This window comes from Ursus arctos, unplaced genomic scaffold, assembly GCF_023065955.2.
Source record: "Ursus arctos isolate Adak ecotype North America unplaced genomic scaffold, UrsArc2.0 scaffold_2, whole genome shotgun sequence".
In the NCBI taxonomy this organism is placed as follows: Eukaryota; Metazoa; Chordata; class Mammalia; order Carnivora; family Ursidae; genus Ursus; species Ursus arctos.
In genome coordinates, this window is record NW_026622874.1 from 30,712,080 (window position 1) to 30,738,779 (window position 26,700).

At 46.5% G+C, this 26,700-nt stretch overlaps 1 protein-coding gene across 7 annotated transcripts in view; it reads right to left on the reverse strand.

The window, feature by feature from the left end:
- HHAT (hedgehog acyltransferase) overlaps positions 1–26,700 on the reverse strand; it is a 319,513-nt gene that overhangs the window by 124,389 nt on the left and 168,424 nt on the right. For all 7 annotated transcript variants that reach the window (XM_057315047.1, XM_057315045.1, XM_057315044.1 and 4 more), the window contains one exon: positions 19,553–19,588. In XM_057315047.1, coding sequence (XP_057171030.1) covers positions 19,553–19,588 — 36 coding nt within the window. The remainder of the gene's footprint in view (positions 1–19,552; positions 19,589–26,700) is intronic.

A 26,700-nucleotide genomic window follows, 5' to 3' on the forward strand; every position in this document is an offset into this window, starting at 1 on the left:
TTCAAACCATACTTTTTTCCTGAAATTTTCCTGGACTTCCCGGGTTGAAATAATCTCTCCTACGTGGGCCCCCAAAACAAATTTTACTTCTGTTTTTCAACTTCCATATATCACTTGCCACATCATATCAAGGGAATTCCATACATATTGTATCTTTACTATGCTCATCAACATTTATTCGTCTTTGTAATACCAACACCCATTCTATGGTTTGACTATGTCAGTTGTTCAAAGCGTATTTTTTCTTAGTTGAAGTATGGTTGATATACACCGTTACATTAATTTCAAGTGTATAACATAGTGATTCAACAATTCTATGCATTACGCAATGCTCACCACAATAAATATTTTCCCCAATTAAAAAGAAGAAAGCATTTCTTAAAGAAAACATTTCACCGCTTTAAGAGAGCCAACCCAGTTAGTGATCAGCATTCTGATGGCTAGGGCTAGGGACAAGCAGTGACTATACCTGACATGCATATGCTCCAAGCCCCTCCGAAGCAGCTCTCTCTGAGTTAGGCTTCTGGCTGCTGGCTGAGTAATTGCTAGGATCACCCCAGCACACCCAGGCTGCTCTTCCAGGCTCTGTAATCACAACTGAGGGAGTCCCGCTATTGGTTGCAATGTTTTTAGCCCATTTGCATATTTTCTGTTGTTATTTTGGTTTGGTCTGGAATGTTGTTTACTCTGCTTTTTGGTTCTTGGAAATTCACCCATGGGTATGCTACCCACAAGGAGTCTCCCCCACTGCAAAAAAATGTTCAACCAAAATCTTTGCTGTCTTTTTCATGCAGATACAGCATAAAGACAGACAGACAGACAGACACACACACACACACACACACACACACACACACACACACACACACACACAGAGCAAGCGAGCCCCTCAAAGCAGTTTCTGTTATAAAAGGCCAGTCCATGTTTGATGTCTGAAGTGGGGACAAAGCTATCTGTAAGCTGACTGGCCTCCCCTCTCCTACTGTTCTCCCTCCCCCAACCACCGGGATTCCAGCCAATGTCCAGAGAATCATCAACTACAAAAGACAGATTATTTTTTATATGTCTATTATGTTTCTTCTACATCCTTGAAAACAGGGTCCATTTTTTTTCTACCTAAGAAATCAGCAAAAAGGGATCACCCTGTTTCTCAGTCCCCTACTCCCATAGAATTAGAGCACAGTGGGTCAAAGCATCAGGCCCATAATCAGCCATACACTACTTTGCAAGGCACTCAGTTCTCCGACATAGATCATCTAACTTATTCCTGTGATTTAGGCACTGTCTTCCTTTGGCCGATGGGGAATGCAGACTGACATAGGCACCTTCACGTGGCCAGGGAGCAGAGGTGCTGGCAGCTGAGGCCAAGTCCTCTAGCCCAGAGCTCTATGTACAGCAGCAGGCCTCCCAAGGGCTACGATTCCACATGTCCACTGGTTCTGTCCCAGAGAGGCCGCTGTGCCCTTCCCTGGCACACGAATGCAACTAGGCAACCTTACAAAAAGCAGGTGGCTCGTTAGGAAGACTAGTTAAGAACATGTGGATGCAAAGCCAAACCTCCACCAAAGGGTAACATCCAGTGGTGCATTCTGCTATTAGTACATCCATGGAAAACAAAGAGGGACTAACCCAATCTAGAGAGTCCTTGTCGACAGCCACAAAGTTAGACACAGGAGGAACAACACTGTGCATATGCTGGCATTGATGGGATCGGTAAATCTAAATGCTATATATGTGGGCTTTCTCTAGGAAGTCTATTATTGCTTGTGCGCACAAGAAGTAGGAGATTTCTGGGGTGGAGGACTGCTTTATAAAAAGAGCATGCAAGTAAATAAATAAGTAAAGTAAGATACAAGACCCTATTAAAAAATGTATGTATCTCTCCTCTGTGTAGTGTGAATAATCATCACTCCGTGTCCTCAGATAACCGAGTGAAATATGACAGGAGTGCACGAATCCCCCAGGGCACCAGGGCAGTGACAGAGTATGAAGTCTGAAAAGAAAAACCACTGGGCTCTACACGAGCCATCAGAGAGCCAGGAAGGGGTCGGATGCCAGGCTGGGCCCTCGGGTACCTGCTCAGCAGTGCCAAGGACAGGAAGAGCAGCTGGGGGAGGGCATTCAGCAAATCGCGGCATATTTAGCTCAGTCCTGGGGCAGCCAGCAGGTGTGAGAAGATGTTCTTCCGTTGGTACCACAGCCTGACACTCCCCGTTCTCCCACTGGCTCTCTGGGGTTCACAGGCAGCAGCACTTCGCCCATCCCAGTCTCCCACAGTGACGTTAGGAACCGGCGAGCGTTCTTCATTGTGACACCAGCCCGAGCAGCCAGGGGCCAACACAGACACATTTATGCCAAGCCCATTTTTAGCTCTTAGAGGCAGGGTGGATGTCTCAGAAGTTTAACAAATCTTAATGGAACAAATTTACCAGCCTCTTAATATTCTCATTAGAGAAAGCCAGGGATACCAAAACCAGAGAAAATCCCTAAACTTCATTTGATCCGATAGCCTCATTGTCAGGACTACACAACGCCTTTAAAGATCCCCAGCGGACGGCAGCGTCGGCATAGCCGGACTCCGTTGCTCTCCAAAACGCACCTATGGGGACACTTGAGACACGCGATGGGCAAGCTGCTGCTCCCCCGCCTGCCCAGCAAGACGCATCAGCAACGGGACTGCGAAGCTCTTCACAGGTGAAAGCTGTAGGTCGTCTACCAATCTCAGACCTCAAAGGCAACTATACACATATCTAAACATTGCAAAGACAATCTCCAGACATAAGCCAAAGAGCTGCCTCCAGTAAGACAGCTGTGTCAACCATCCTCACTTCCCCGGGGTTGGCCATTACCAGAGATGCTGTCCTCTGAGCCAGGCTTCTCTGTGCCATTTACCTCTATCTCACCAGACTACCTCTCCTGAACACCGGTAGGCCCAAGAAGTGAGGATCAGGGGGGTTATGCCATTCAAGAGATTTACCTTAAACTAAGTGCTATCCTAGATGTCATGGGAATTTTCAAACACAAAGAAAAACGAGAAGTGTCCAAGGCACTCATAAATCAAATGAGGGAGAAAGACCCACACAACTATATTCCAAAAAAAACCAGGATGGAAAGAAGATAAATAGTCCAGATTTGGCTCACCAAATACAGTCCAACTCCAAGCCCCATTATGTAATTATAAATATTATCTTTGGGACTGTGTCCCATTCTCCAGATTCTCTGGTAGGACTCTTCCTTCCCTCCAAATTCCACCGTTAGAGAACGCTTGAACTCCAACATTTCTGGCTGACTTGATCTTTCTCATTGTGCCACAAGTGTTTGCTTCCCCTCTCCAACTAGACCACAGAAAAATTAAGCAGTTGCTTACTCTTCTGTCCCCTCATTGGCTTTAATATATTCTGTGCATAATAGCAGCTCTGTGCATGATGCTGAATGAAACAGAATATCTAGTATTTTTAACTCTGATAAGGGGTCTCAAGAAGACCAGAATTCTTGGATTGCTCAGCTGGTTACAGGAATCTGTCCACTTTCATCGAGTCACAGAATTCTGCATTATATAGGGTCAGAGCTAGAAGAGACTTTTAAAATCATTAGGTGTTTTACAGATGAGTGACTGATGCCCAGAAACTTCTGGTGACTTTCTCAAGGCCCTGGAATAAATGAAAAGGCCTGGACTAGAATCATGGGTGTCTGAAGTACCAGATGAGAGTAAAGATGTCACAGAACCTAGAGAGAAAGTGAGGAACCACCCTCCGGTACAGCAGAAGGACACGATACAGAGTTGCGTCTCACCCCAGCTGAATAATTTGCTTGTGTAATCAGATGCACATCCTCAGCTAAATGTTTTGTAGTTCATTATTTTGCTTAAAAATGATTAAAAGGTTCAAAAATAATTATCTATTTCCATTTACAAAATGGATTTCACTGCAATAGACTCAATGTATTAATAAACACTTCCAAATGTCACTCTATGAAAAACATACTGTCTGCAAATAACCTTTCAATTAGAAACAGATGCTGTGGGCTTTCAGATTCTAAAGTGTTTTTATTTTAAATGGCCTGGTCACAAGTGAAACCAGGTTGGCAGCAAACTGTTCTTCCTTTCTCCTCAGGATCCGTTTCAAAGATCTGACCTTGCCTTGGGATTTCACATTACTCCAGAGCACTGGGATTCACAGCCTGCCAGTCCAGAATGTGCTTCTGAATCCGTTCTCTCAATAAAGATCATCCCACCTCTGCGGCAAAGCCGTTCCCACACCGACTTAGAAGGAGAAACAGAAAAATTGTCAGTTGTGGTCCGTGTGGATATTTCTCATCGGATTCAAATTCAACAAATATGGACAGAGCACCTGTTAGACCCTATGAGAGGTACTACATGTGAGCTCCCTGTCCTTGTCCTTGAAGCCGATGGTGGTGTAGAAAAATGGATGAGAAGTCAACAACAGCAACAAAAGTCCTCCCTTGGGGAGCTAAGTAGTTTACGTGCATTTTACGTGCATTAACAAATTTAAGACAGCATCATTGTTACCTCCACTTTACAAATGACAAGATCGAGGCTCAGACCTCGTATGAAAGAGAGCAGGAATTCAAACCCAGGTGGTCTAGCCACAGCCTGCAATGCTATCCCGCCTCTCTGTAGCCGCCGGTGATGAGTCTACTCTTCCACAGGAGTTCCTCCTCTTAATCAGGGCTGGGGATCTCTTCCCCGGAGTCCCTTTACTGACAGGCCAAGGGTCCTCCACCTTTTCAGGTTTACAGAACACTTTAAATACAGTCTGGTCTATAATAATGCACACTTCTTTAAATATCATAGTTTCTATGGAATTGGTAAATAGGAGAACAATGTCCATATACAACAGAAATTATGTCAGTTTATACGTATTTTTTCTTAGCCCCCAAGTAAAAGCATCCAAACACAAAGTTCACTGACAGAGCTGACTACTCATCCCGCTGATCCCGCCCCTTTCTCCCACTGGCCTAGGTGGGCCACATGCTCTGAGAAGCACTGGTGACACGGTTCTCTAAGACCCTGTGTGAAAAAACAACACAAAACAAGGACCCAAAGCCACTCATCTCAGTCATGGCTCAAGTTGTATAAACTCTGCAAGTGCCTTCCCCCCACCCCCCTCTGCCCTTGTCTCTAGAACTCAGTGGCCGGGCCCCTCCTTATAGCCCCTTCTACTAAAGGCAGTATATTTACTGGATCCTTACCAGAATATTTATTTCCTAGGAATTCACGGTGTCTTCCCAGTTGTGCTGATATTTTTATTAGGATTGCTGTTTTTCTTAGCGTCCTGGACAATGTTACATAGGTTTCAAGTGATTTAGCCAACTCTCTTTTTCCATAAATCTTGTTGTTTTTGTGTGTGCGATTTTATATAACCTGAGGTTTTTCAAGTTTGTTGGCCTCACATTTTAGCAGAAACACCTGAACTGATACGACAACCAAAAGAATGAAACTTTATCCAATGACCTTGCAATTCCTGAGTTCCCTCCTCAGCAATGAGTGGCTGTGAGAACAGAGCTACTTGCTGCCTTGACCATGCTCATCTGCATAGTATGATAGAGTTTTTAGTTACAATCACCAGAATCCACTCTAGCTAATTTAAGCAGAAAAGGAATTTCTTCAAGGACGTTGCGTCACAGAGTATCTGGGTAGGTCAGTGAATCAGGCCAGGCTAGGAGACAACTGGTCCACCAGACTGCTCTGTGGATACCACTGCTGGCGGTAGCTGGGAACTCGATCAAGTGGCATTTAGAAGTTGCACATCTCTCTACCACCATTGCCAGAAACAGTTCGGTGGGATCCCTCCTTTTCTCTCTTATGAATCAAAGTTGCCTCTCTGCTGCATCGGAGTGCCAGGGCCTGGGATATATTCTTTTATATGTATATATTAATTATGTTATGTTAGTCACCATAAAGTACATCATTAGTTTTTATGTAGTGTTCCATGATTCATTGTTTGCATATAACACCCAATGTTCCATGCAATACCTGCCCTCCTTAATACCCATCACCGGGCTAGCCCATCCTCTGACTCCCCTACCCTTTAAAACCCTCGGTTTGTTTCCCGGAGTCCATAGTCTCTCATGGTTCATCTCCTCCGCTGTTTCCCCCTTCATTTTTCCCTTCCTTCTCCTAATGTCCTCCCTGCTATTCCATATGTTCCACAAATAAGTGAAACCATATGATACTTGTCTTTCTCTGCTTGATTTATTTCACTTAGCATAATCTCCTCCGGTTCCAACCATGTTGATACAAACGTTGGGTAATCATCCTTTCTGATGGCTGAGTAATATTCCATTGTATATATGGACCACATCTTCTTTATCTATTCGTCTGTTGAAGGGCATCTCGGCTCCTTCCACAGTTTGGCTATTGTGGAAATTGCTGTTATGAATATTGGGGTGCATATGGCCCTTCTTTTCACTATATCTGTATCTTTGGGGTAAATACCTAGTAGTGCAATTGCTGGGTCATAGGGTAGCTCTATTTTTAACTTTTTGAGGAACCTCCACACTGCTTTCCAAAGTGGCTGTACCAGCTTTCTAGGGCCTGGGATACATTCTGACCCTTGATGTAAGGGAGACCCAGAAAGTGACCTCTGACTTGTACTTTCAGAGGTCAGTTTCAGAAGGCCAGAAATTCTCCAAAAGCCAGAGGATGCTCTAAAGGTACGGAATAGCCAGAGTATGGAGAAAATATCCACGACACTTAAGAAGCAATTCTTACATCACTCTTTGCATATACCAAGCTCCTGGTATGAGGCTGGTGCCCGACTGAGCTCCTGCCCCAGAGCAAGTTGTCCCCATTCCTCACAGCCTGCTTGCTTTAGCATTCTGTCTGACCCACACCAGCTTCATAGCATGTATCCTCACCACAACAGAACTTGATCTTAAATGTTGACCAATATTTGAAGCCAATCCCAGGGTCCCAAGGCTGCACTTCTTAATAAGTAATGTTGGAAGGAGTAACATTCCCATGAGCACACTGGGATTTTTGACAATCCTCCAAAACAAATGATGGACAAATAAATCACTACACTGACTCCCAGCATCATACTTACTCTCCGGTACATCAGCAACTCCTTATTCCTACAGACTGCGGGGTATACCAGATCCCCAGTTCACTGAGTAGACTGTCACCCATTCTTCTCATTTGGGTAAAAGCATCTAGATGCAAATGAATCTGCTCTAATTAATACAAAAGTGTACGTCATTGCAAATGCTGGTATTATTAACACTAGGGATAATATTCCCACAACAGATCCTTCTGCTCTAGTAAACAGGCTATGCTACACATTTTCTATTGAATGTTTCTTCTCTTCAGTATGTCAGTTCCATCGTCCAAGTGAGGACTTTGAACATGCTAGATACACATGCATATGTCAGTTTTAACTATAGCTACACTTTCCCAGCCAACTGCTCAGTCACTCATTCCCAAGTTACTGCTGAGAATCTAGGCCTGGCTGGCCCGAATGGCATGGAAAGCCTAGCATGGCCTGGCCCAAAATAACTTCCCAGCCTCACTCTGTGCCCCAACCACAAGGACCTTCTTTCTGTTCTTCCTCCTGGAATACACCCTGCTTCTCTACCTCAGAGCTCTAGGTATGCTTTTCCCTCCACCCTCCACCCCAAGCATTGCCTCCTGGGGGAACCTTCCCGGTGGCTGGCTCCTGCCCCACCCCTGGATCGGGTGCCTTGTGACACACACTTGTAGGACCATGTGTTTCTCCTTTTTGGCACTACTGGCGGTTCTACTTTTCCAGACACGCATAGGGTCTCTGATAAACATTTCTCTGCTCCTAAATCATAAGCTCCACGGGAGTAGGAACTCTGTCTCTTTTGCTAACTACTGGGTTCCAGGCACTGAGTAGGGGGCAGTAGACACTATAACTGTTTGATAAAGAAGTGAAGAGATCCATACATTTAGAATGATTGATCGCACCCATTTGGCATTTACCTATTTGCTTGGTTTAACTCAGAATTTGAAGTACCTGACTGTCTTCCTAAGGCAGCATTTCACAGGGGGGAAACTGATGCAGTAATATTTAATAACTGGCTGATAAAACCACATAAGTAGTAAGTACCAGAGCTGATTGGGGAGGGGGGACCTAGCTCTTTCAGGGGAGTCAGCAGGGCTTTGCAAAAGAGGTGTCCTCTGAACCAGGTGCTAAGAGGGCCTGTATAGAAAGAAGGAATCGGAAAGAGCATGCACAAAAAGAAGAAAATGAACAAGTGAGTCTTGCTCAGGGAACAGAAGGAAGTTTAAGGAGCCTGCTCATGGGGCTGTTAGGTCTAGAAAAGCCCTTGAACAGATGATTGAGGGAGGAGAGCACTGATTAAAACTGCCTTGGGGCACCTGGGTAGCGCAGTCGTGAAGCGTCGGCCTTCAGCTCAGGGCATGATCCCAAAAAAACTGCCTTTTGTTTCTGGGCTATTTTTTTTTTAAGATTTTAGTTATTTATTTGACAGAGAGAGGCAGCGAGAGAGGGAACACAAGCAGGGGGAGTGGGAGAGGGAGAAGCAGGCTTCCTGCCGAGCAGGGAGCCCGATGCAGGGCTCCATCCCAGAACGCTGGGATCATGACCTGAGCCGAAGGCAGACGCTTGCAACAACTGAGCCACCCAGGCGCCCCTGTTTCTGGGCTATTTTGATTCAGTACCTTGGGGTGGGCTGAGGGGACAGACTGGAAGGAGGAAGAAAATAAAGGTGAGGTTCACAATAGAAGGTAAGTGAAGATGAGGGGGGCCTCAGTTATGGCGTACAGAGTGGGAATGAGGGAAACAGGACATGGGCAGTTAGTATTTATAGGGGGAACTAACGGAATTTAGAAACGAAAATGGATGTGGGGCTTGAGGAAGACGGACATTTCCAGAATACCCCCAAGGCTTCTACCCTGGTTGGTGTGAGTAGAGCAGCACCCTGTAAGATGGGGGGGGGGGGGGAGAAGAGTAGGGTCGGCTCCTGGTGGGGGCAGGTAACTAAGGAGCCCCATTTGAGGCAATCCGAATGCTACGAAGGTGATGTTGATCATTCAAACAGGCGGGCAGAAATACAACAGAACACCAGTGTTCTACAAGGGAAGTAGACAAATGGCATTATCATCTAGACCAGTGTCAGGCAAGAGAATTTTCTGTGATAATGGAACTGTTCTCTCTTTGGTATCCACTGTCCAATACGACAGCCTGTAGCTACCTGTGGCTACAGAGCCCTGAAAATGTGGTTCATGCACCTGAGGAACTGAACTTGTAATTCTGTTGACTTTTAATCAATTTATATTTTTTATGATAAATAATGTGGCTGCTACAGTAGACAGTGCAGATCTGGACAAGAGAATCAGTCCTCTAATATTAAACACACCAAGACTGCTTGTCAAAGATGGTTGAGTTTGGAAGGGACCTTGGAGTTTATTGGGTATAATTCCCTCACGTCACAACTATGGAAACTGAGGTTCAAACAGGAGAAGACACTTGCACGAAGCCAATGCAGCAAGATAGCAGTAAGGCAGACGATGGCCATGGTCTTCTGCGTCCAACCCAGTGTCCTGGCCCCTTCACACACTGCTCGTCCTGATGCAGAAACAGCTGCAGTGTTAACTCCGGTGTGTATGGAACTAAAGCGGTTCATGGGCAAAGCGACCCCCCCCCCCCCGCCGCCGCACTATACACCCCAAACACCATTGGATAAGGAACTCTCTCAGGTGTTTTAGCTGCAAATAACAGAACCCACTCTAATTCGTTTGACTATGAAAGGGATTGATGAGAGAAGGATCGGCAGTTTGCAGGGTCTCTGAGAGAGGGTCTCAAAGCCAGGCTTGGAGGTGATGCAGACAGACACTGCCAACAAATCACACTCCCCCGGCAGTGATGGGGACCCTACTGTGCCCGCCACTTGGCTCAGGGGAGCGGTTCCCAATCACCAGGGCCGGGTGAGGGGCCCCAAGCCCAGACCGCTGCCTTTCAGAGCCAGATGTCACTGCTGCCGGGCTCAGCAGAAGGCATTCCAGGTCCCACCAGCACGCACCTGTTCTCATCAGAGTAGAAATCGAAGGGAGGGGGAATGCGAGACCCTAGCCCAGTGAAGAAAAGCAAGTTCCTGGCTCCCACCTGGTGTGGAAGCCCCACAGGGCAGAATGCTCCCAGGAATTAGAAAAAGAATTCCCAAAAAGGCACTACCACCATCATTACTTAACAAATGTCCTGTCAAGTAAATAACCCATCTGCACTAGTTTTAGACCATGGAACTTACAGCCTGTCTTGCTCAGCACCATCCCTGACTCAGAGCTTTTCACACTTAAAATAATGTCTCTACATTGCAAATTTTCTCAATTAGTTCACCAGTGGCTCTTTTTCATTTTTCGTTAAAGAAACATTTATTCACTGAAACATCTGTATTGATAGAAGCTATGTATGGTAGGAAGTAAATTATGCATTTCAACTCTCTGAGCATGAAGGGTTTCTTTTAGTTGTTTTTTTTTTAATCTGGGTTTTCTAATTAACAACCCTAATATAGCACAGCCATGAAGATGAATAATTCTAAAAACTTTTTCCTCAAAAGTGGTACCAGTAAGAGAGAAGCAAGAGTAGATCTGAGAAATCTTCTAAGAACTGAAAATTACCGTAATGTAGAACGGAGTCGTCAAGGCCATTCCAACCCCAAAATTCTACAAAGGAAAGAAAAGGTCTATAAACCACATCAGGGGTTTCAGTCTGGACAGTAAATAAGAAAAACTGTCTTGGACAGTGACCGTGGCAGAGGGGAGGTTGGGAAGGGGGCTCAGTTTTCGACAACAAACCAACACATTATGCAACAGCTTCCATGAGCAAACCCGATGGGGTTCTGCTCCTGGCCGCCCAGAGGGGGAGCCAGCGCTGGGGATGTAGCTCCTGTCCTAACAGTGGCTGACGTCCAGGGGCAGCAGCACCACGACGGGAGCACTGAGGGCCTAAGATAAAGTGCCAGGGAAGGAGCCAGAGGCCGGGCTGGCAGGGAGCTCCCGAGACAAGATGATGACTCGTCACCAGGGGAAGGCTGCAGACCTCCACCCTGAGTGAAGTTCCTGGCGCCAGACCCACTCTCTCCAGCTGCCCATGCTTCGAGAGAGGGCCTACCGCCATGGTCCACTATGGTTTTATTGCCTCCAAGGTACTGCCCGCGTGCACGACGGCACCTTTGACGGTATACCAAGCAAACATTAACAGAGGAAAGCTAAAGCACAGTTTAGGGTTGTCATTGTTATTTAACAGAGCAGCTTTCACAGCAGCTGGTGGTCAGAGAATCTTCGCTGAGGAGCAAGGACAGGCCTGGGTCACCGAGCTCCAGCTTGCGGTGGCACAGCATGGTGATGGCTGAGGTTCAAAAATCCCAATTTCACTGACTTCCCAGCTAAGCCTGTCACAGTGAGTTTTGAAAAACATAAGTCAGATCATATTATTCCCCTCCTTCAAACCCTCCGATGGCTCTGACGACATTTAAAAGGGAACCCACTCTTCCTCACAGTCTGGCTGTGGCCTCTGCCTCCAGATCTCCTTGGACTCCTTGCTCCATGATCCTGCAGCCCCACTGGCTTCCTTCCTTCTGTTCCTCCCGTGGCTCCTCTTCATCTCAGGGCCTTGGAGCTTGCCCTTCCCTCTGCCTGCAAACAGCCTAGGCCAGACCTTTCTCTGGCTGCCTTCTCCTCCTTGCTCACATCTCCGCTCAGTGTCCCCAGCTGCCTCAAAGAGGCTCTTCCTACTTTACCTGTGCTGTCACAAGTGGCTCTCGGCACATGCCCCTCCGTCACTTCATGGCAGCCCCTGTGCCCACTTGTTTGTTTGCTTGTCTACTCTCTGTCTCCGCCCACTGCAGTGCAAGCCAAGTGCGGGCAGGGCACTGTCTACCTTCTCACTGCTTCTCTCCCAGCTCCTGGAAGAGTGCTTTAGGCACTTAACTGGTTGCAGAAATGGATTACACGAAAAGACAAGGACATGGTTACTAAGTCCCGTTACATGTTTGAGAGTTAAAATTTACTCATTCAAACATTTAAAAGATAATAATAATAATGGTGCCAAACGCTCAGGCAGCCGTCCTACCTACATTCTGTGTTCTTGGGTTACTCAGACTGGGGACACGGGTTTCAGCTCTATCATAAAGGAAATGAACTTTCTCAATCTGTTGCTTTATTCCTTTCTTTTAATGGGAAAAGCATTACATTTCTAAAAATTGAGATATAACTGACATTTAACATATTAAAAACAAGACAACAGGCCCAAAATGGAGTTGCTAATGCTAAGCCCCACACTGAGACTTCACCAAACAGAGACTTAACTGCAGTTTCCTCTCTTCCAGAAATGGATTCTTAAACCAGTCCATCAGGAATCACCTGATCAGCGCAAGTTAATGTGCCCCATAGACCCCTGCCATGTGCCAAAATAAGCAAAGTAACCATGCAAAAAACCAACCCATTTTTTGGCCTATTTTAACTTCCTTGTTCCCCTCCCTCCTGCCTATGCAAGTCTTTCATTTTGTACAGCTCCTCAGGGCTCCCTTCTTTCTGGCTAGATTGCATACTGTCCTAACTGGTTCGATTTTTGCTCAAATAGACTCTTCAAACTTTTCGTGTGCCTCAGTGTATCTTTTAACAAACATTATATTAAATTTCAAGTATATAACATAAAAGATCTGATCCACGAGTATGTTGCAAAATGATCCCCACAGTAGTAAGTCTAGTTAACAACCATCACCTCACATGGTTACAAATTTTTGTACGTGTGATGAGACTTTCAAGATCTACGCTCTTAGTGACTTTCAAATTTGCAAGACAGTATTATTAGCTATCGTCACCGTGCCGTGCATTACATTCCCAGGACTTATTTATTTTATAGCGGGAAGTTTGGGCTCCCAAAGGACCCTATGTGCATTAGACACTATGGGATATTGTGGGGAATACACACATGAACCAGACCCTGCCCTCAAAGAGCTGTCAAGGAGGAATGTAGGACATCACAAAAAGAACTCTGTTTAAAGCGATGGGTTCCAAACTTCCCTGAGCATAAGGGTCACCTGGGGCTGGTGGTATGACACCGATTCCTGGCCCACATGCATCTAAAGCATGCTGGCAGATTCCCATGGTCCGGGGAGCTTGGGAAGTAGTGTTATGAAGGGAGAAGGCAGAAGGCTGCTTGGAGGAGGCAGCACTCAGTTGGGCTGGAGGGCCAGGAGGTGGGTGTGGAGAAAAGGGGGATGATTCAGGCACAGGGAACACATAAGCCAAGGAAAGAAGCCAGGAGATTCGGGGAGGGACAGAAAGCCGCATGTGTGCTCATTTGGTGGTGGCACAAAAAAGAATATGGTGAGGTGAGGTGGAAAGGCAGCTCGAAGACCGACTGCGGTGGGCCCGGAACATGAGCATATGGTCTGACCTTGACAGAAGGGAAGAGAAGCACTGACTCGTTCTGAGTAGGGAGTGACAGCATCAGGTAAGTGGTCAACTCACAGGTGAGTAATGAGGGGCTCAGAAAGGGTCCTGAGCTACCTACAGGCCCACAGCTGGAAGGAGAGAGGCCAGCACTCAAACCCTGCTACTCTGATTCCAGAGGTGAGGTGCAGGAGGGGAAGGGACAAACTGGCCCTTGCTGAGTCCCCACCGTTCGCAGGCACAGAGCTGAGCTATTGGCACCCATCACCACACCTCACGACAGCTCTAGGAGGTATGAAGTCCGAGTTACAGACAAAAGTACACAATCCTTCTCCAGAAAAGGAAGGAAAGGGTGATGTGAAAGATGCTGAGGAGGCCGACTCAAAGGCATTTGGAAACTGGGCACAGGAACAATGATGGAAGTAGGGCAGCGCCACGGAAGAGGGGGCAGGCTCGTGGAAGGGGTGGGGGGACAGCCCGTAAAAGGTGGGACACCCGGTGGAATGGGGGACAGCCCCGTGGAAGGCGGGAGCATGGCCCCATGGAAGGGGGAGGATGGCCTCTTGGAAGGCGGGGGGTCGGCCCCATGGAAGGGGGCGACAGCCCCATGGAAGATGGGGGGGACATCCCCGTGGAAGCAGGATAGCTTCTCTTCAGGACCCTGCCTGCATTTTCATTAACTGCCTCTGTGGGGTCTGCTTTGGGGTCTGGCTTTCTTCACTCACATGCTTTTCACTTTTTATGTAAAACACTTTGTTACGGGAACATTGCACAGCTCATTAGCCACTGGTTTTCATATACCACAAGTGGAATGAAAGGAAGGTTTAAAAAGAATGCTGTGCTACCGCAGTGGCCTCAGAGAAGAGGAGCTTGCGGCAGGCGGGGACCAAAGAGACTTGGTGGCTCCCCAGGAGCTACTTCTCCCCTCCGGGTGCCACTCAGAGACGATCAGCAGGGCCTAATTAGGACTGTGAAACACAGAGTTTAGGCTCAGCTCAGGTGGGAGCAGCTTTTAATCAATGCATTTGCTTTTCATACCACTACTAAAAATCATCTTGTTGGACAAACAAAAGTTGACTTCCATGTTACATTTACAAAACTAAAAATCCAAAATCCCATGTAACAAATCAGGTATTCCGCCTCTGAGTTATTGTGCATGTATGTGTGTCTGTGTTTAGAAATATATACATAATAGTTTTATCTTTCTTTTATATTTATCTATAAAATATGTGTGTGTATATATATGTATGTGTATATATATTTATATGTCTCTAAACTGCTAGACTGAATACAGATGCTAATTATCTTCCTATTACCATCTGGTTCTTACTCCCAGGACCAAATGCCCACCCTCCTGTCCTTAACCTCTCTGTTTCCAGAGCAGCTCAGAGCCTAACCAGGTATCAACTACCCTAAGGAGACACAGAAAAGAGGGAGGCTTATCCCTAGCTCTCTTCCTTTTTCTTAGGAGGAGTCCTTTAGCCTAAATTAATCCTTCATTTGACTACTTGCCTCCTTAAAGATGCAAGGCAGACTCTTTTGAACATTTCACACATCACAGAATCCAAGACATATTTCAAATGATGGTGAGCAGACTTCTTTATCAACACCACGAATGCTACAATTAACTTCAGCAAATGTGCTGGTAGACTTTGTGCTACTCAAAATAAAGGAGGTTAAAAACTACCCTGTGATTCATGGAGCTCAAAACACCAACATTTTTTTAGCCGAAACAACCCTTCTCTTCTGCTCTAGGGCTAGTTGCATGAATGGGTCGGGTAAAGGACGTCACCAAGGGAAAGCCAAAAACGGCTTTGCTCATTTCAGAATTCAGTGAACCATTAATCCACACAGGACTGTGATTCGCTGCCCTCCAGCAACTCAAAGACCCTCCGGACCACGATGGACTCTCAGGATCGACCTCCAGAATGAAAGCACTACAGGAAGGGAACAGTTCTCCCATTCTACCTTCTCTCTCACCAGAACAAAACGCTTCCGAAGGGCAAACGCTGTTTTACAGAAACATCAGCATTCCCACAGGATCGAATCTATACTACATTAAACACCATTCTATAAGCAGCATCTGTTTACTTAGAGAGAGGTACTTATCTTCTAACGACCATGATCAACCCTGGACATCTTCTCAGATAGTTTTAGGGCCAGAGGCTCAGTGACATTTTCTATTTGTCTAAGAAATGTCAGTGGAAGGCCCTGATGCTGCATTTCTGCTAGTCCTGACGGGACATCAAGACACCATCCTTAGGACAAAACTAGTGCCTCCGCTGTACTCACACCTGATCTTTAGGGGGAAAAAAGGAAAATAATAGTAAAGAAAACTTATTTTGTTATTTAGAAAAAAAAATCCTTATTTGAAATGGATTATATAGCTAAGTATAAATAATATAGAAAAGAAGATGGAAATACAGACTATTTTCTGATTTTTAAATGTATAAGCATAAGGGCAATGCAAAACTTGTAAAAGGAAAATGGACAAGTTTAATCTTTCAGACATGACAACAACCTGTATCACTTAAAACTACTCGCCAACATGAGGAGCTCAGAGAGGGGCGGAAGGGCAGGCACAGGGCAGTAACCGTGTGCCTGCATAAGAGGGGTGGGGCTGGCCACAACTCTGGGTAAAATGTAAAATGCCTGGGTCAGCAAGAATCAAACCAACATCACTAATCACTCTGACTTTCTTGCCAAAACTAAACTAAGCTAAACTTAAACATGCTACCCTATCCTTTAAAATGAAACAGCGATTTTCTTCCCTAATCTCTCTTTCCAGATTGGACACTTTTTTCCCTTTTTCTTTTGTAGGACCCCAACCTCGAGTCTTCTTCTGAGGCTATTCTTAAGTGCGTTGTGATTACTGTTTCCTCAAAGTCCTTCCTTTGATTTCCGTGAGATTTGGAAGGATTGAGGTCACTCAATTTTCCCACAGTCATCATAAAACACCAATACCAAAAATGCTCACATTTCATCAAACTTGACAGCTCCCTCCTGCTCCCACAGTGAAATACTCCAACAACTTAAAAGGAAGCATGTCCCTCCTTGCAGTTGCCTAGGCTGGGAGTACAGACAGGGCTCCTGGCTTTGTGGAAATTTATGTCATTCCAGAGAAGTTGACATTACTCCCATCTACATAAAAGATGCAGCTGATTAATTTCAGGCATGCTGCAGTTTCTCTCATGCCAAACACTAAGTATTCAATACAGCCTGACGACCCAGAGTACAAGTGAAGAGCTTGTCGGAGCCAATAAATGTAGTTAATTAAAAAAAAAAATCGATGCCAATTTTTCCAACGCCTCCTCTTTTACAAAGGGAATATATTTTTCTCTCAGCCAACACAGGGTGGGAAGGATTCAAGCAGCACTGCCTCACTCTTCCGACCCTCTACAGTTCTCTCCAGTGACAGAGGCCCAGGAAGATGCCAGCAGTCTCCGGCGCAACAAAGGTACCACCATCACCTTTGCCTCCCCACTCCCCGGGCAACCGGGCAATCACCCTCTGCTTCCCTCCACCCAATTGGAACCACTTTCTCTACGTCAAAAGGGCACTCAACACCTTCTGGTGGCTAAATACAAGAGTTCTTCCAATTAAAAAGAAAAAAAAATCCCCACTCAAACCACCCTCTCCACCAGCTGCCTGGCCTTTCTCTCCTCCCCTTCCCAGCTTCACTTCTTGAAAGATTTGTTGCTGCCATTCCGTCATCTGCCCCTCACATGGCGCCCCTACCCACTTCAACCTGGCTTAGGGACCCTCGTGCCAGGGCAATAGTTCTCACTGACATGCGCGTCTGAAACAGCGCTCCGTCCCCATCGGGCTGGACCTCCCAAACCGGGAGCAGAAAGGACCCATTTTCTAAAGAGAGCTGCAAATAAAGGGGTGATACCCCCACCCGTAGGAGATGGAAAACTGACTGGTCCCTGCAACCACCTCCACCCCACATCTCTACCCCTCAACTTCCAAACTGGGAGGAGGGTAGAGGAAGGAACTCAGAGTCTTCATGTTCTTGGCTTAGGGCAGATTGCTGCCATTTGTGGGGGGGGTGGCGGGAATGAAGAGACCTTGTCACAGAGACTGGGCATGCCTGCAAGGAGGAGTTCCCCAAGTGGACACACAACAAACATGCTGATTTGCTCTGCCCCTACCACAGGAAATATATGTAGGGATAATATATGAAAGGACAACTGCAGAGAGATGTCAGGGCAGAAAGAAGCCTTAACCCCCAGTTCTGCTTGGTTCACAGAACACTGACGTAGGTGACCATTTAGAACATCTCACTGGTACCCATCCAAAAGGGTCTCCTGCCAGGACAAGGGGATCACAGCACCAGTTACATTAGAGGAACATAGCCACCCCCTTTCCTTCCTGCCCACCCAACATAGGAGATTTGGTTAGAGCCCAGAAGAAGGAAAAGGAGGAGGGGTCCCAGAGGCAGACCATCCCTCCTCCCCACTTCAGGTCCCTCCCACCACAAGCCTGGCAAGTGATAGGCTCAGGGAAAGCCTTAAATCAAATGCCTGTGTTTCTCACAGTGGGGTTCCCAGACGTTTCCAAGTAAGTGGCACACGACAGGCGTTATCATTATTTGTTGAATAAATGACTGAACGGCTTCTTCTTAATTCTTGCCTTCCTTGTCCTTTCTGCCTCATTTTGTTCATTCACTCCAACCACAAATATTTGTTGAAGGTTGATTCTATACAATTTAATCATGGACAGGTGATTAAGACATGTCGCCTGCCCTCCAGAGAGTTACTAGAGAACATAAGCGAGTACAGGCTTACATCGGCCACTAGCACTCGTGGGAACGAGTGGCATGGCAACAGTACCAAGTACCAAAGATGTTAACTCAAAAATCCACACCACCTGCTGAAGTATACCCACCCGGCTTTGTCTCGTCAGTTCACATATGGAATTCTCATGTCTGCCTTTTCGGTGAACGCCGGTCTTTTATCCCTTCTGCTAAAACGCATTTACCCTTAATGTGTTAAGGGTAGTGCTTAACACACTACCATCTATGTGTGATATCCTGGAGAAAGCCAGGAAAATCCATATTCCTTGGGTCTAGGGTAAGCCACAAAGATTTCAGTGCACAGCCTTGAGGCCCTGGAGAAATGTCAAGGTATGTCTGGCCTTTCTTGGAACACCACCATATGTGATGCAGCCGAGGAAATGCTGTGGGTTTAGGAACAAGGTGATGCTGGTGATGTAATCTCCCCTCAGACGGCATCTTCCCCACAGAAAGATGGTCATGCACTGTGGAGAACTGAACCACTGTAACATCTATCCAGAAATCACATGTGATTTCCAGTTGTTTGTTAGCAGACTCTTAGAATTAGCATTTAAAGTCTCATACCTGCAGAAAGCAAATCACTCTATACAATTTCTAGTTTCCTTGTAATCATTAACTTACAGTCCTTTATCAACCATTACTACTTCTCACATATATTTTTGACAAGAGGTTTTTTTAACGATCATTTTTAACTGTTATTAGAATAATATATGCTCAATACAAAAAAAAAACCCTAGAAAATACAGCAAACTTGATAGCAGAAAAAATATCATACAAATTTTTACCAATCCTGTTAATACTCTGGTATATTTCCATTTAACCTCTGTTTGATTTAATAACTATTTGGAATTAATATGCCCCATAAGCCAACTCTGGTAAAAATCACCAATAAACTAGGATATAAACTGCCATCTGTAATCTCCTCCAATTATGAACAAGGTTGGAGTTGCATGACTACAACACAACCAGTAGATTCAACTTTAAAAGCTTAAACTCAATGGAGGGAAAATTGGTTAAGTGGGTCGTTTAATGTATGAATGCAAGCTGGCACTCTTCACTTTTCTATTTGTCTTTCCAGCAGCCCAGCACTTGGAGTAAGTTTGTCCAAGCTTTTGGGAAACTATCACTTCAGATATAAACACCTTTAAAGAGAAGTTCTTCTGATTGTTGAAAAAGGATAATTCCATGTGCAATTCTTAGAGACCCAAAACCATAGTGCTAGTGGTGGGGTTTTTTTGACAAGTATACAATTGCCATTATTCGTCAAGATATTTAAAAAGGATTTTATTTTCATCCCAGTCTTGCATTATAGACATGCTAGTCAATGATATCTAGAATAAAAATTATGGGCTTACCTGATTAAGAAATCATGCAGTCCTACATCAAAATACCTGTTCAAAGAAGACACAGACAAGTATGTCAGTAAAAGAAATGCACAGCAATGGTGGGCTTGACTAAAAATATATAATTTACATTCAGAGCATGGCAAATAAATCAATCACTCTCTAACAGTGGTTCTCAAAGTATGACCCCCTGGAGCGGCCACAGCAGCATTACCTGGGAATTTGCTGGAAATGCAAACTCTCAGGCCCTACCCCAACATACAACTCAGAAATTCTGGGCGTGGGGCCCAGCAATTAGATTTGAAAGCCCTCCAGGCGATTCTGATGCAGAACCACTACGCTATGACAGCAAAAGTGTCTCAGCAAGTCTATGCTCCTCTCTAGAAAATAAAGGCCATACAGGTAGATTTGCCCACAGGTAAGTCCTTTTATAACACTAGTTGTCTCAGAGGTTTCCTCGCTCAAATATAAATGAAATGTTTTACCGGTACAAAACCATGCTGGCCAAAGGTAAGAGCAGGGGTGGGGAAGGGTCAGCTCTGTCCATCCATGTTCCTCCCAGCCGTAGTCCCTGGAGCTTTTTACCAGAGACTTACCCTGTCCATAGCTGGGAGGGAAGGGAGGAGAGTAGCTCCATGCACATGCTGGCCACGGTGCTTGGGCCTCATACTGGGCAGCCAGTAAGCCCTGGGCAGTGGTGGACCCTTTCAGAGAGAGCTTCCCCTGATACCATGAAACTGGCTTAGTCCATATGAATGGTACTGCCCTGGTTTCTCTAATTAGCACATTGGTTCTCCCTAAACCTCTGACCACTTAGCCAGTGTCCTCCTCTCCCCTTTGGGTCTGGCTGTGAGTAAAAAGACTGGGTGGCTGGAACCACGATGCTGCTGTCCACCACGCATGACCGCTACTCCTAACACCAAGATGGTGGTCATTGTATCCCACCCAACAGACTGGCCCCTCAGGTTAGCGATGTGCCCAAGTAAAGCCTGAGTTAATTCTATCCCTACAGACAATGAGCAATAGACACAGAAATTTACCCTACAGTGGGGTCCGACTGCGGAGGCCCTGACTGTCCCTAGCTCCCAGCTTCACTCCTCCCCCGTCCGTGGAACATCCCAGCATGCCTGGCACCTCACCTCACCTGACATAGAGCAGATGATTACTGACATTAAAATGGGATTCCTGGGGCGCCTGGGTGGCACAGCGGTTAAGCGTCTGCCTTCGGCTCAGGGCGTGATCCCGGCGTTATGGGATCGAGCCCCACGTCAGGCTCCTCCGCTATGAGCCTGCTTCTTCCTCTCCCACTCCCCCTGCTTGTGTTCCTTCTCTCGCTGGCTGTCTCTATCTCTGTCTAATAAATAAATAAAATCTTAAAAAAAAAAATGGGATTCCTTTGGGTACCTTTAAATGGCAAGCTTCCTTTATGTACTCAAAATCTGTTTACAGGTCATGGACACGGGGTAGAAGAGAACAGAGCACCAAAGCCAAAATACAAGGTAGCTCATTCACCACATCATTTACCACCTGTAGTCATCACGTGATTCAAGGAAAATGGAATCCAAGACACAGAAATTCCACTTACTCCTAAGTCTTCTGAAAAGAGCTCTAAAGGGAGATGTACCTTCAGGGTTAGCTGATTTGTTTCAGTTGATATTACATTGACCTGAGGAGATGCTAAGTTCTTCCTACAATCACATTTAACACAGATTTAAAAAAAAAAAAAAAACCCCGAGAAACAGAAATGATCCTTCCTCGCAACCAAAACCCAGGCTACACTCCTTGGCCACGTAAGTAAATAGTCATATGACAGATAGCAACTGCAAGTTCGCCAGGATCTGCGATATGGGAGATACAAGTACATTTAGATGAGAACAAAGATTTCAGCTTCCTTCACTCATCCAAAACGTATTCAGCCTCGTCAGTGACGTCAGCCACAGAAAGCACCAGATTCCATTGCAGGAAAGACAGCACAAAATAGAGAAGGAATCACAGAGAACCACAACATGGTGCGGGAAGGAAGGAAAGAAGACTCTGAGGGAGTAATGAGAAACCTAATGATATTCATAGAAATGATGATTTAGTATCTAGAAGGCGGCAACTCCTATGTTCGGTGCACGCATACACAAGCCTTCGCCAGTGAGGCTGCTACTGGCGTCTCCATTCCTCAGCGCAGGAACTAAGCTCAGAGGCTAAATAACTTGCAGGGCTCACAGCTGGTAGAGAACAAATCTGGGAGTCCAACTGGGCCCTAAAAGCCATGAACTGCTTGCTCTTCCCGCTAAAAGCACAGGCTCTCACTGCCTTTCATGATTACTCATTGAAAATGACTGTTCATTTTAAGAACGGGTCCCTTTCCACCTGCCCTGATTTCCGCTTCTTCCAACGTGGCTGCCCTGCCCCTGGCAAGCCCGCCTGCTCTGCTTCCCTGAGCACACCTGCCCTGCAGGTGCCGTCTACCTCCTTGGCTCTTGGAATCAAGTCAGGCTCTGGAAAGTTATGTCACCTCTGGGCTTCAACTTCTCCATGGGAAAATGGAGATCCCTATTCATGGGAGGTTATGAGGATTAGGTGATATAACATAAATACTGGGCTTAGCACAGTGCTTGGTAAACCCGTGAGTACTCAATAAATAGCAAGCTCCTTCCCTCCAATTTTTAAGAGTTGTTTCAATGGAAGCCCAATTCCCAATAACTCAACAGGAAAAGGAAGCCACATTAAAAGGAAACAACAGGTCTCACTATGCAGCCCACAAAGAGAGGTCACTTAATCCAGGATGCAGGCGGGGCCTGAGCAGTGGAGTAAAGGGTAGGACAGCTGGAAAGCTGAGGGACAGACCCAGAGCTCAGGAAATAGGAAGAAGAGCAGCAGGACCAATTATTCCATGGAGGCCTCATGCAGAGCCTTGAAGCTGCACGTGAGAGCCGGCAGGGCATACAGGGGAGCAGGATCTGGCTGCCAGGCAGGGAAGGCCTCATCCTGCCTGCCCTGGCCCTGGCTGGCATCTCAATAAGAAGAACCAGTACACACGAGTGCGTGCCCAGCTTCACCTGTCACTATGGGGTCCCCTAAAGTTTAGGGCCTAAATACACAGAAGTAAGGGGTTGTGACGCATGGTATTTCGGAACATTTCTTCTTGTGCAAACATGACTGGTCGTGGATGGAATTTGGGGCCGGGACAAGTGAGGGTCTTCAAGCATCCTGTGACAGGCAAGCTTAGGATGGAGAATACGATAATGGTTAACAGTCACTTGGAAACCAGTGGAATGCAGAAGGTCAAGCAAGAATGGGTATTAGCATCAGAAAACATACCAGGAAAAACCTTAAGGGGAAGAAAATGGAACTTCCTCACAGGTATTCACGCCTTACTCTTTTGCTACGTCAATTCATCGCGTGGACATTCATTCATTCGTTAACAGGTATTTTGTCAGAGCCTTCTAAGTGCTGCTGGCCACTGATCTAGCTCTGAGGAGGGGGGGAGAGTAACGTAACAGGGTCCTACTTCTTGTGGCACTCACAGTCTAGGTGGGAGAGGTCCACAACAAATAAGCACTTACATAAAGTGTCAGAGAGCAGAGCAGAGAACGCACAGGAGGTGATAGGACAGAGGGTTGGGCCACACAGCTGCTCAGGGAAGTCCTCTCTGATGAGGTGACACTTGGGTTGTGATCTGTATGGTCAGAAAGGACAAACTACGCAAAGACCAGAGGAAGAGTGTTCCAGGCAGCAGGACAGCTGGGTAAAGCACCAAGGTGAGAAGGAATGTGGCACCTTGGAGGAAAGGAAGAAGGCCAGCAGGACTGGGACAAGCCAAGGTAGGAGAGAGGGGCAGGGACCAGATCTGAAATGGCTGTACATAAGGAGTTTGGGCTTCATTTTAACATCGATAGGAAGCACTAAAGGGTCTTTAACAGGGTAATGGTATTTTTTTCATTTGTTTAAAATTTCATTCATTCCGAGGGGTGAGGGAGTGGTATGCTTTATGTATCAAAAAGAACACTTTAGGTGCCCTGAGGAGAAAGGGTGGGAACAGAAGTAGGGCAGGGAGCCACTGACAGTCTATCTGAGAGGTGACGGGGACTCAGCCCAGGATAGAAACCCTGGAAACGAAGGTGGAGAGACAGTGATGGATTCAGATAGGATTCTGTGGTCCAGTACAAAGACTTGCTCACAGACTCAGGCAGGGAGGGGACAAGGAAGCGAGGGAAGAAGGGAGGGAGGGAAAGAGAGAGGGAAAGAGGAAGGGGGGAAATAATCTGCAGAAGAGCTGAGCGCCTCGCATTATGCAGTTTCACACCAGGCAACCCAAAGGCTCAGCCAGGCCTTGGCTACTGCTGGAGGCTGCACAGGAATGCTTGGGGGCCGGCATCCAGACTGAGGGGATGGCGATGTTCTGTGACTGGCTTAACTTGGACAACGGCTCACCTGCTGGAAGAACTCTAAATGATGGCAGTGGTTTGGGGTCTTTTTAATGAATTTATTGTGGTAAAATCCACATAACACAAAACTTCAACTTTAACCATTTCTTGCATGCACAACCCAGTGGCATTAAGTACACTCACACTGTTGTGCAAACATCACAACCATCCATCTCCAGAACTTCTTCAACCTTCCTCACATGAAACACTGGGTTTCCTTTTTACCCCGGCAAAGTTGATTTGGGCTCCTTCCAAAGAGTTCAGGGGTGCCCCCTCACACAGGGCTATGTCTTTAATTTCAAAACAGAAGCCAACCAGTGCAGTCTAGAAATATCTTCTCACTTAATTTTCCTGTATTAATGTAAAAAGGCACCGTAGGGAACTACAGTAAGAAGGGAATATGCTTTTCTTTTCTTTTTTGATTTTAGAATTGTATGCCAGTTACTGGGCTAGGCCCTCTGGGTGTTACCTCTTCGTCCTCACCACCTCCAGGGTAGATCCCTGTTTTATAAAGCCTCGCGTCCTCACCCCCATCACATAGCTAGCCAGCTGCTGAGTCAGGATCTAGCTCAGAGTACCAAACGCCAAAGTCTGTGCTTTTGTGTCTTCAGCCACTGACTCATTTAACAAATATTTACCATGTGCCAGGTAGTGGGAATTCAGTAACGCACAGCATAGAGCCCCAGCTTCAAGGGAAGTAGAGCCTAGTAAAGTGATGGCAGAGCCAACAAGAAGTTCAATACAGTGTGACTGATCACAAATGTTCTGTCTCTCAAGGGATGCAAACTCCATGAGGGCAAGATCCCGAGCCAGCCACCGAGCAAATTCTCGATAAATATCTGATGAGTGAACCAAAGTGTGAAGAGTGTGTTGTAACAAGACACCGATGCCTCCGTCTGCTCTGATACTAGGCACAGTGCACTGCAGAGAGAAGAGGCCCAAAGTGGTTACTGACCACGCCAATTACCATATGTAAATATATAAAATAAATACCCACAGAGAGAAATGGGGCTTCTCTCCGGAAATAAGATGGCTATCGAACTGCAGCACAATACATCTATCACCTCCTGAGAAAATAATCTCTCCTCGCTACCAGGCCACGGTAAGCCAGGATTTCCTTAGGAGACATGAGAAAGAGTGACCTTGTGTGTATTATTCTTGGTTCCTTCCAGAAATCAAAAATAGGAAGACTTTTATGTGTGGATGTGATATAGAAGTTTTTGTTGTCTGAATGTCAACCAGGAGAAGCAGCGGGAGGCAGTTTTCAGCTTGCTACATAAAAAGGAAGTTTCTAACAAGCTGCAATGTCCTACCCACGGCCGTGAACTTCCCATCACAGGGTGAGTTCAAGCATGCGTTATGAAGGCATTTAGAGGACAGTGAACCATTGCATAGAAAGCTGGAATGGATGACCTTAAAGGGTCCGCCTAGCCTCAGGCTTCTGAGTCCCTGTTCTAGTCTGAACGCTCCCTTGCCCAGCAGCAGCTCTGATGACCGTCCACATACTCGCACACTGTGCCTGGCCTGACGCTCCCGCAGCAGCCCCGATGCTTAGTTATTACCACTACGATCGCTGTGTTGCAGAGCCTCCCAGGCCGCTGCAATCAGGCTAGCTGTGCCTGACACAGGGCTGCATGTGTGTTGACCCCCATGGCTACCCCCGCTTTGGCCGAAGAGGGTCAGCCCCACACAGCATGTCCATGGCAGAGCTCGGAGCAGAACCCATACATGGTTCGAGGACGTGCCCTGCCCTGCCAGGTTGCCTGCCTTCCGGGCTCCTGGTTCTTCCTCCCAGGCTTGTCTGGGCTCTTTGGGAGCTAGGGATAAAAAGACCAAGAAGCTGTGGCCAGAAGCTGCCAGTGCGTTCGAACTGGTGAGGCCCGTCTTAGAACCAGGGTTGTTACGGCCGCCTGGCATGCCGCATGCAGGGCAGTGTTTGTATGAAGTGCCACGTTTAGGTCTCAGTCCTTGCTCTGTGCCTTCAACCTACAGTCTTCGGTGTCTCCTCTCCAGCTGTGGTCATCTGGTTAGTGGGCATTTAGTGATCCCACTCCCGCCTGCCAAGTGTGAAAACTGACTTAGACAGTTGGAAGCAAAAACCAAATCAATGACTAGGAGAGTAAAGTTTATAGCCAGACTCAAGAAGCCCTGGTCACTTCTCACTGGGCTGCCTAGCTTCATTTCAGAGAATGGAAAAGACCTTCAAGTCTATCCGCGCTGACCTCCTTCCTCACTTGACAGACTAGGAAACAGGATAAAAAAGATGAGGGAGTCTGAAACAGAGCTTCACAACTAGAGGCAGAGCCGCGGCGAGCAGTCCCCGAGACCCTGCTGCGTCATTCAATGTGTCCCCACACAGCTTCCTCCCAGTCTCAACTGCCATCTATATTTTCGGAGAATGCCCCAGACTGGCAACCGGCTTCCTGATGACATGACGTACATGTGGCACCATGTTAGAGCAGGTCCATCTCTGTCTGTGGAAGTCACGAGAACACCCAGCCTGCAGGATGCCTCTCCAGGAACACTCACTCTCTTACGCTCCTTCCACCGTCTGGGTCTGTCTGGACCTAACCTGCACATGGATTTGAGACTCAGAGCCTGCTGACAGTCAGGAATAAAACATGATGTTGGGGGTTATCATCTACAATAGCCAAATTATGGAAACAGCCCAGGTGTCCGTCCACCAACTGATGAATGCATAAGGAAGATGTGATAGATAGATAGATAGATAGATAGATAGAT